The 10836-nt window shown below is 44.8% G+C and overlaps 1 protein-coding gene across 2 annotated transcripts in view; it reads left to right on the plus strand.

Annotated features, from left to right (window-relative positions):
* ASB9 (ankyrin repeat and SOCS box containing 9) overlaps positions 1–6565 on the plus strand; it is a 28598-nt gene extending 22033 nt beyond the window's left edge. Inside the window, exons 7-8 of one of the 2 annotated variants that reach the window (NM_001191166.1) lie at positions 883–1071; positions 5949–6557. In NM_001191166.1, coding sequence (NP_001178095.1) covers positions 883–1071; positions 5949–6073 — 314 coding nt within the window. In that variant the 3' untranslated portion in view covers positions 6074–6557. Of the gene's footprint in view, positions 1–882; positions 1072–5948 lie in introns of both variants that reach the window. The other variant, XM_005228459.4, reaches the window with a different exon arrangement.
* Positions 6566–10836: the final 4271 nt, after the last annotated feature.

Genomic DNA, 10836 nt, shown 5'->3' on the forward strand with positions numbered 1-10836 from the left:
AAAAATCAGGTAATCTTTCCCTCTGCTGAAGGTATATTGTTCTTATTGCCTTCTACTCATTGGCAGCCATTACCATGAACCAGGAGGAGGTTGGTTTTCTCTCTCTCCTCTCATCTTAGATGGATTTTAAGCTCCTAGTCAGGAAAGGGTCAGTTTGGCATCCCTCCAAAAGCTAAGAACAATACAAGAACAATTCAGTTAGCATTTGTTGACTGGACGTAGATTCCCATTTTTCTAGAGAGACAGCGGCTCAGGCAAAGCTGTATGTCCCCACACGTCCCAGTGAGAGCCAGTGTCTAGGCTGGGCTAAGGCTCTGTTGAGAGTGTAGGGATAGAGTCGGGTGGGGATGGTCCTAGGAATCCACTTGACCCCCGAAGAGGATGACTTTGCCACCTGCCCTGTGATCTTAGGATTGGCCACCCTAGTCTAGGCAATGTCATCAATAATTGGTTGCTCTTCACAGACCAGTTCACATGGTCTCAAGTCTCCAGTTTAAACTTCATCACAGTTTCTGGGCTTGTGAGTATGGCAAATTGCCATAGATGAGATTTTGCCATCTAGTGTCACTTCCGGTCTGTGCCGGCTAATGTTTGGGCTCTAGTAATAATAAATGTGCAGCTTTCACACTGCCAGCATTCTTCCTAAATCTGTCACAGCTATGTATGATGCTCAAAGGTGAGGTTTTTCAACCTCATCTGCCATATGGCCCATGTCATAGCTTTAGTCATATTGTCAAATGGCCTTTTCCCCATATTGTTAAATGGAATCAAGTCATCTGATGACTTGGAGAACTCCCGTGCCCACTGTGGAGGCACAGCGCTTTGAGAAGGGGGTGCTTGCACTCTGCTCCTGGACTGACTCTTGTTCTCCTCACTGTTTAGGAGTGAATGTGAACCAGGGCCGGGGGCTGGACTCCCCTCTTCACGCAGTGGCCAGGGCATCTAGCGGGGAGCTGGTCAGTCTGCTCCTGGACTTTGGAGCAGACACCCAGGCCAGGAACGCTGAAGGCAAACGACCCTTGGAAGTGGTGCCTCCAGAGAGCCCCCTGATCCAGCTCTTGCAGAGAGAAGGTGCTTCTCCTTTGCCTAAATCTAAGCCTTAATTTGTAGAGACTCCCATGGGCTCTAGCAGGAGCCAGGTGCTTAACCAAGTTCTGACTTTGCATCCTATTAAACAGATCACGCCCTCTGTTCCCCAAATGTGGGGAGCTGAGATAATTTAGCATGCAAGGTACAGTACTGGCTGCATAATAAACAACCATCCTGCTGTTTGGCATGTTGGAGAGAGGCTGGTTTGGATGATCTAATATTCAGGGGTATTCCAGCTCGCAAAGAATTAAGATATTGTTTTTAAATGTTAAAAATTAAGACATGTTTAATTTTTAAAATTTTATTTTATTGAAATATGTTTGGTTTACAGTGTTGTTTATTTCTGCTGTACAGCAAAGTGACTCAGTTATACATACATATATTTGTTCCTTTTCATATTCTTTTCCCTGATGATTTACCACAGGATACTGAATGTAGTTCCCTATGCTGTTCAGTAGGACCTTGTTGTTTATCCATCCTATATATAAGTTAGCATCTGCTAACCCTGAACTCCCAATCCAGCCCTCTCCCAACCTCCTTCCCCTTGACAAACACAAGTCTGTCCTCTGTGTCTGTGAGTCTGTTTCTCTTTTGTAGTTGAGTTTATTTGTGTCTTATTTTAGATTCCACGTATAAGTGATGTCATATGGTATTTGTAAGCCATGCTTTAGAGTGATGTGGCAGAAGCCTCTTTGAGGTTATACAAGCCCCAGTATGTCCTAATGCGAATTACTGGGCATTAGGTTTCTGGGATAGTGGGTAGGAATGCAACTCATTGAGCATTACACAGTATCGCTTTCATGATCCATGGCAATCTGAAGACATTTACTGTTATAACTAAATCAACACTGAGCCCATACACCTTCATAAATAAAAACCAACACTTCTGACCCAAACAACTAAACACTGGGGTTGAGCAGTGTGCAAGGAGGTGGAGGCACTTCCCTGGGTTGGGGGTAGGCTGGGAGTGAGGAGCAGAGACCCCTCAGATTGCATTCTTTTTTGTGTGTGTGGATATAAATTGTATTATTTAGTTTTTACTTTATTTTTCAATTTAATTTTTATTGGGGTATAGTTGCTAAAAATGTTGTGTTAGAGTCTTAATTGTCCTGGGAGGTGGAGAGCAGCCAGCTGAGGACCTATTTATCTGACTAGAGTATAGACCTCATTGAGTCTTAGAGGTTGTAGAAGTTTGAAGCAGGCTTCCCAACCAGGAGGATTCTTATGTCATATCATCTGGTTATTTTCTCCCCACATGCTCAGAATTAGGGTTCTGGGCAGAATTGTGAAGTGGCCCCTGAACCCTTCCTCCTACACCCATCACCCCAGGGCACTTGGGGCTCATAGCCTGCCTTGCCCACACCCCCCACAAACAAGGAACAAACCAATAGAAAACCCTTTATATGAAGCAGTGGGGTAACCCCCAGGCAGTTGTGCCCACGTTTTAACGATTTCTTGGTTTTAAAAAATTATATCTAGACAGGGCAGATTTCTACAGCAGGCACAGATGGCACAATGCGTGGGGCCCACTGTTTTTTTAGGGGTCCACAGAAATGTTTTAATTTCTTTTAAAATCAGAAGGGAAAAAATGACTATAACTCAACCTGGATCATATTCATCTTTATACGGACACAGGTGTAAAATATCTTTTTTTTTCAATTGAGAAAGAGATCCACAAAGGCATAAGTACCTCAGGCCCCCCTAAAGTCATTAAATCATACATGTAGACACACACGCATTTGAAAGAAGTTCAATAATATGACCACCCCCTCCCTCGCCAAAGCAGCTGAAGCAGTGTTTATTCCTGACACACGACGACAACTAATGAGACTCTCTCACCCCAGCACCACAGTAGCCACTTTGAATACACTTTGGTCTTAAAGCATCATGAGTGTTGATGCAGGAAGAAAAAGAACTGGAGCCCTAAAGTAATATGCCCATCAGTAAATATAGAATTAGCTGATTCCATTATGGAGTAAAGCAACGCCCCCTGAATATTTGCAGGTGCCAGCAAGTGGCTGCCAAGCACTAGTGAGCTTTCAGCTCTATTCATATGGAATGAAGGCTCTAGTTATACAGTATCCCACTTGTAAATAGCAGACATTCAGTTTCCATCGGTAGTTCCACTGAGTTTCCTCCAATGGCCTGCTTTGCCTAAGTCTCTATCAGGCTTACTCTGATGTCTTGTTCTCTGTACTCGTTTATCAGTACCTCCTGTACTTGTCCCTGACATTGTGTCTAGCACATGTGATTAGTCACGTCCTTCAACGTGCTTTAGTGAGATGAGGTTAAGTTCAGTTTCCCCACACTATGCCTTTTGCAGTTTGTTAATAAGTGCTTTGAGTACACCGGGAAATCCTTCCTTAATATATGCCTTGAGTACACTGAACATAATTTGGAAGGTGCCCTAAATTCCAACAGGGACCTTCTGAATGTGTGATGAGGGCCTCATTGAAAATATTTCCTTTCTTTCTTTCCTTGTGTATGTGTCTAGTTCCACCTCTCCCTGTTTTCCATCACCTGAGAAGTATGCAACCCACTTTATCCTGTAGCTTGCAGTGATGCTCTAGGAAGTGAAAGTCACTCAGTCGTGTCCGACTCTTTGTGACCCCATGGACTATACAGTCCATGGAATTCTCCAGGCCAGAATACTGGAGTGGGTAGCCTTTTCCTTCTCCAGGGGATCTTCCCAACTCAGGGATGGAACCCAGGTCTTCCACATTGCTGGCAGGTTCTTTACCAGCCGAGTCTAATCCAGCCTTTGTACCCTGCCTGACGCACTGAGTTGAATCTTGGAGACAGAGTTTGGCTCAAGTAGGAAAGAATAGTTTTATTGCTTTGCCAGGCAAAGGGGGCCACAGTGGGCTACTGCCCTCAAAACTGTGTTCCCACCTAGAGGGAGTAGTGAGGAGTTTTACAGGAATGGTTCAAAGAGGACATTCTTTTGATTGGTTGGTGGTGAGGTAAGTGGAAGTCAGCATCATCAGCCTTCTGGTTCCAACAGGTCTGGGGTCTAGTGCTTGTGGACAGCACTCACTTAACTTCTCCCACCTGGTGGGGGTTTCTGTGTCTGTAAAACAGCTCAAATGTATGTTCTGTGTATCCCTGGAGCGGGGACCAGGACCCTGCCCAGGCTGCACTATTGTTCTTCCTTGTCTCAGGATCCCCTCCTTCCCTAACTAGCATCTGTTTGAACCTGTTCCTTGGAACTCAGGGAAGATCTTAGAAGCCTAATGAAGCCTATTTCCTGTAATCAAGAAATGGGGACACAGAAAGGCTTTTGTAAAAGCCCAGGAGCCCCACAGGGTCCTGCTTGGTATCAAATTCACAGGCCACTGTACCCTTTGAATTAAATTCTCAATCCTGGCCACACAATACAATGACCTGGGCCGCATGCCTGTACAAAACCCAGATGCTCAGCCCACCTGATGATGGTCGTTGAAGCAACATCTCAGGGGTGGGGCCCAACATCCCCCAGCTCCACAAAGTCTGGCGTGAGGGCTACTGCTTTATGGGATTCTTGAGGGTATGCATACATGCTTAGTGGCGAAGTCGTGTCCCACTCTGTGCAACCTCATGGACTGTAGCCAGTCAGGCTCCTCTGTCCATGGGATTCTCCACGCAAGAATACTGGAGTGGGTTGCCATGTCCTCCTCCAGGGGATCTTCCCAACCCAGGGATCAAACCCAGGTCTCCTGCAATGCAGGTGGATTCTTTACCATCTGAGCCACCAGGAAAGCCCTGAAAGTGAAAGTGTTAGTTGCTTAGTCATGTATGACTCTTTGCAACCCCATAGACTGTAGCCCACCAGGCTCTTCTGTCTATGGAATTCTCCAAAGCAAGAATACTAGAGTGGGTTGCCATTCCCTTCTCCGGGGGATCTTCCCTACCCAGGGATCGAACCCACGTCTCCTGCATTGCAGGCAGATTCTTTACCATCGTGCCACCAGGGAAGCCCCTGTTTAGGGTATACAGCTTTGCTTTTAAAAATGTTTTTAATAATCAAAAGAGAACTTCTGTTACAATTTAGTGCACGAGTCGGGGCTGGGAAACAATTCCCACCCTTTTACCCTATGATGGTTTCTCAAGCTCAGCACTGTTTACATTTTGGGCCAGTTTGGGGCAGTCCTGTCCTGCCCAGTGGACATGTTTAGCAGCATCCCTGTCGCCCACCCTCTAGATGCTAATAGCCCACCCCCCAAGTTGTGACAAGCAAAAGCGTCTCCAGACAGTACCAAGGGTCCCTAGGGAGCAAAATACAGCCCTCCCACCCCCTGCCCTGTTGAGAATTGCTGTCTTAAGATGTAAACTCTTGGCTGGGTCTGTGCAAAGTTTGTACTAGTTCATTTTCCACTATAAGCTGAAGCACTGGGATGCTCTAAATGCAGAATATAAAAACAAACATGAGTTCAGATCACACTTAGATTTCACAGATAGCTCCTTATATTTGAATATCTTAAAATTGCTAAGTTATAAAATTAGAGTATTTGCATTCAGAAATATGGACTTATGTTTTGTAAAAGTAAAGACAAGAAAACCATTAAACATGGGTTTTCTTTTCATTGTTGGGGATTTCATAGCTTTGTAATTCCAAAATTAGCTTCCATAAGCCTCCATTGGTGAGACCGAGCTTTAAATTTCTTTTTTAAATCAAAACCTAACAGCCTGATTTCAGTTAGATAGCAGAAAAGAGAGACCATGGCCTTAAAATACCTCTTATTAAACCCAGAACATGGTCTTAAGCAGTACCATATTACTTCTTGATAATAGTGTTAAATCTTTTATGCTTTCAGTGAAGGAAAGGAAAAGTCTTGGATCAATGAAACCCATGTGTGACTTGTCTTATCATCTTTCTCCAGGGCCCTCTTCTTTGATGCAGTTATGCCGCCTTAGAATTCGGAAGTGCTTTGGGATCAAGCAGCATCATAAGATCACTGAGCTCAACCTCCCTGAGGAGCTGAAACGGTTTCTCCTCCACATTTAAATGTGTCAAGCGAATGGCGACACAGACAACAGACAAATGTTATTGAGTGTTGAGACCACTGGGATTTTCAAGTTAAGTCAGGTTTATAGAGTTCAGCTAAGTTTTTGTTGTTTGCAGTGAGACGTTTATTGTAGCTTCGTACTAGGTTCTTTTGCGCTGTTGGTTTGGAGGGTATGAAAAATTATCTCCCCTGCCTGGAAGAGGGTGGCTAAGATATCCATGGTGTTGAATATCTTACCCAGCACTGAGCTGGGAACCCTTTATGCTTTGTCTAATTTAGTCCCACTCTTCCTCCCCTCTTCCCTAGGCGATACCCTAAGACTTGGGGAGGTCAGTTTGTTTAGTTACCCACAGTGAGGCTAGGCAGCCAGATTTAAGTGTAGGTTTTCTGATGCTAACCTGGGGGCTTGTGGGGAGCAGAATTTTCCACTATCGCTATCCTGGCTCTGTCTCCACTTCGTGGGGAAAAAAGATTAAAGCAGTGTGACATTTCTGTGACTACGTCTGACTTTATTTACTTTTTTTTTTTTTTTCTTAAACCTTCCTTGTTCTTATTACAAGACCACTACTGCCTTAGTACAGGATAGTGGGCAGTTCTTTTTCTCAACCAAAATGTTCTATACGTATCAGGCATATCCTAGAACTGTGCTGTTCATTGCAGTGGCTACCAGCCCACTGGTTCTCAACCAGGGGTGATTTTGCCCCTTAGAGAGGAGGGTATTTGGCAACATCCAGGGGGTGGGTACTCCTGGCCAGTGGCTAGAGGCTAGGACTGTTGCTAAACATCGTACAGTGTACAACACAGTCACCACAGCAAAGAATGATCAAGCCCCAAATGTCAATAGTGCCAAGCTTGAGAAAGCCTACGCTCGCCATATGTGGCTTTTGAAAAATGTAAATTAGTTAAAATTAGATACAGTTAAAAATCCAGTTCTTCAGCATCATTAGCCTCATTTTAGATGTTTAATAACCTCAAGTGGCTAGTGACTACTGTATTGGACAGCACAGACATGTATGCTGCTGCTGCTAAGTCGCTTCAGTTGTGTCCGACTCTGTGCGACCCCACTGACGGCAGCCCACCAGGCTCCCCCGTCCCTGGGATTCTCCAGGCAAGAACACTGGAGTGGGTTGCCATTTCCTTCTCCAGTGCATGAAAGTGAAAAGTGAAAGGGAAGTCGCTCAGTCGTGTCCGACTCTAGTGACCCCATGGACTGTAGCCTACCAGGCTCCTCTGTCCACGGGATTTTCCAGGCAAGAGTACTGGAGTGGGGTGCCATTGCCTTCTCCACAGACATGTATAGATCATCACAGAAAGTTCTATTGTTCCGTTGTTGCAGAAATTCCTATTGGACAGCACTCTTCAGATGCTCGACAAATGGATTTTAACTGCCTCTCAGTTTCTGATTTATATGAGACCTGTGATATAATTTAGCAATGATGGCTGTAGTTTGTCTTCTCTCCGAGACATGAATTTGGGGCTCCATTGGATCAAGAGAAAATAAGAAAATATTGTACCCACTTAAGGCAAATCCTTACCTGTAAGATGACATATGGCCTAGATGATCTCTAAAGATATTTCCTAAATAATCTTCTGTGATTCTAAACTCAATTTGGTATATGAAAAAACAAAACGACTCTAGACTATTCTAAAATGCCCAACTAGTTACCCAGAAGATGGCGCTGCTGCCACATGATCATTTAAGCAAAAATGTTACTGGTCATAAACTACCCATTGTAAGATGGTTTACAACATAGGCTCTGGAAATTTCCATGCAGGAGTGAAAACTTCACCATTGACACTGCGTTTTCTCTTCCAATATGCTCACAAATTCAAATATGACTTTAAATCCCCTCCCTGCTCCCTTTTCTTTTTCCCCCTTTTTGGTCTGATCGTGTTCACATTTTTAATTGCTCAGGATTTAGACAGAAAATGAGCACCAACACCGTATCACTTGCTAATTCATTTAATTGCATTAATTAATTTATTCAGGACATATTTAGTCAGTGCCAGGTGCCATTCTTGGCACCAGGGTAGCAACAGTGAAGGAAATGGGCAAAGATACAGACTTTCCAGATCTTGTGCTCTAGTCAGGGGAATCATTTGTTAAGAAATAAAGAGCTGTAGGCACTGGGCAATAGTTTTCTTTTTGAAAACATTAGTTTTTAAAAGTATAGCCTGGTTTCTCATATAAAATGTATTGAACAGGCTCTTGCTTATGTTAATCTTCCCTCAGTCAAATCTTCTGAGCTTAACCCAGGACTGTACAGAATTATTGGAACAGCGTTTTTCTTCTGAGATTTTCCAGCCAGTTAACCAATCTGCAAATCCATATAGTAGATGGTCATCTCCAGAAAGGGGGAAAATACCACTGCCACCTCCCTCATTGCAATTTGGGAAAATTACAAATTACTTTACTTAGCAATGTTCAGAAAGAAGCTTCTATTTAAACAGGCAGTCTATTTTTATGAGTGTAGATGTGGTTATATTTATAAGTGACATATACCTTTGAACACTATATCATCACGATCTGGCTGGCACAGCCTCATAAATTCCATCATCAAAGCTGGTTTGGTGACATTTACTAGAACCCCACCTTCCTGAATGAGGGATGTAAATTTTTAGCATTGTGATGCTATCTTTTAAAAATGTTAATTACTTTGTTTTTAGAGTTCAGACTTCCCAATATTTCATGTAGCCCACTCTCACATTGTTGCTTTACTACATTCCCTTACTTTTATCCAGTAGGAACGCTGACCAGTTGGTACAGCACAGGTTACAATGAAAGAAGAAAGCAAGAAGAGGCCAGTGAAAGACGATTGCTTTTTTTCCTGTGTATATGTTGCGGCTGATTGACAGGGTTTGATACTCCTTGTTCCATTCTGGAGTGGTTACTCATTCAGCAGTCACTTCGGCTGCAAAACAAGGGACCGAGATGTGGTCTGCTGCCTGACCTGGGGCATGGGGATGGGCACTTACAATCTGATGGGAGCCCAGCTTTAGGGCTTGTGTAGATCAGCATCAAAATCAGCCAAACACCAGCTTGTGTTCTGATGGCTTGCTAGGGCTAGGCCCCACTCACCGGCGTTCTGTCTTACCTCCAACCTTCACAACTGTGTTATCCCCATTTTACAGATTGGGGTGCTGAGGGTATAAGGAATTTGCAAAACGTCACAGTTAACAGGCAAAACCATTGTTTTCTGCAGAAGCCAGAGCTCCTTTTTCTTTCATTTTGACCACAAAGTATATGGGATCTTAATTCCCTGACCAGGGATCAAACCCACGACCCCTGCATTGGCAGCATTATGTCTTAACTGCTGGACCGCCAGAGAAGACAAGTCAGAGTGCTTAATCATTATACTCTCTGCCTTCTGGGAAAGATTGAGGGCAGGAGGAGACAAGGGCGACAGAGGAAGAGATGGTTGGATGGCATCACTGCCTCAGTGGACATGAAAGTGAAAAGTGAAAGTGAAAGTGAAGTCGTTCAGTCGTGTCCGACTCTTTGCAACCCCATGGACTGTAGCCCATCAGGCTCCTCCGTCCATGGGATTTTCCAGGCAAGAGTGCTGGAGTGGATTGCCATTTCCTTCTCCAGGGGATCTTCCCGACCCAGGAATCCAACCCGGGTCTCCTGCATTGCAGATAGATGCTTTACTGTCTGAATTCTGCGAGATGGTGAAGGACAGAAAAGCCTGGCTTGCTGCAGTCCATGGGGTCGCAAACAGACACAATTGAGCAACAACTGGCTTATGGGTCCTAAAACCCCCCGCTTAGTTTCCCAGCATGCCTTGCAAGTGGAGGTGGAGCCAAGTATGTAGGTACGTAGGTCAAAGGTCTTGGCATAAGGTCGGGCAGCTGTTAGAGGTTTAGATGAAGCCTAAGAGAGCTGTCTCCAGGCCAGGGGAGCCAGCTTGGGAGGCCCCAAGCCTGCTGCCTCTTAAAGCGGGTGACTCAGCCTCGCTCTGTCAGTGACACTGGTGAGTACAGAACCATGCCTTTCTGTGGGACCAAGCCCAGCGTGGCAAATGAAGGTTTTTTTTTTTCAACTGGAAGTATTTTGTACTGACTTTGTCAGTGATAGAGTCTTTATCTGTACTGGGCAGGGTGGAGGGGAAGCTGTCTGGGCTTTGAGCAAAAATCCTCTGGTAGCTCATTTGCAAGTGCTGTATGTTTGTTTCTTTCTGGCTGTGTTAGTGCTCTACTGCTGCAAGACAAATTATCACAAACTTAGTGTTAACCCAAGTTGGTGTGCCCAGTGCACAGTGAGGCCAAAGAAACTGAAACGTCGGAGTCTGGAGCAGAGAAAGGTTTATCACGAGGTCTTGCAAGGAGAGGTGGCTCAGGCCCTAAAAAGCCGAAGGGTTTTGGCAAAGCCCTTTGAAAAGCCAGGTGAGGGAGGGGGGTCGCAGGGTGTGTGATCAGCTTGTGCACAGTTCTCTGGCTGATGGTGAGGTATCAGGGTGGTGTCACGGGCTGAGCTGTATCAGTCCTTAGGCTCCAGGGGGCCTGGGACTGTGTGTTCATGGTCACCAAGTAGTGGACATCTTCCATTTGGTGGACAGGGGGAAGTGTTTTTACATCTGCAACACAACTCAGGAAGTGAGCATCAAATACTAGTATCTAGGTGCTTCAGAAAGGAGCTAAAGCAGAGGATATGGGGGAAGGCCTGTCCCAGGAAGGCCCCATAGGGTCCTGCTCCATTGCATTAGTGGCTTAAAGCAACATGAATTTGTTATTTCATAGTTTCTGTAGGTCAGAGGTCCAG

The sequence above is a fragment of the Bos taurus genome, chromosome X (genome assembly GCF_002263795.3).
Source record: "Bos taurus isolate L1 Dominette 01449 registration number 42190680 breed Hereford chromosome X, ARS-UCD2.0, whole genome shotgun sequence".
NCBI lineage: Eukaryota > Metazoa > Chordata > Mammalia > Artiodactyla > Bovidae > Bos > Bos taurus.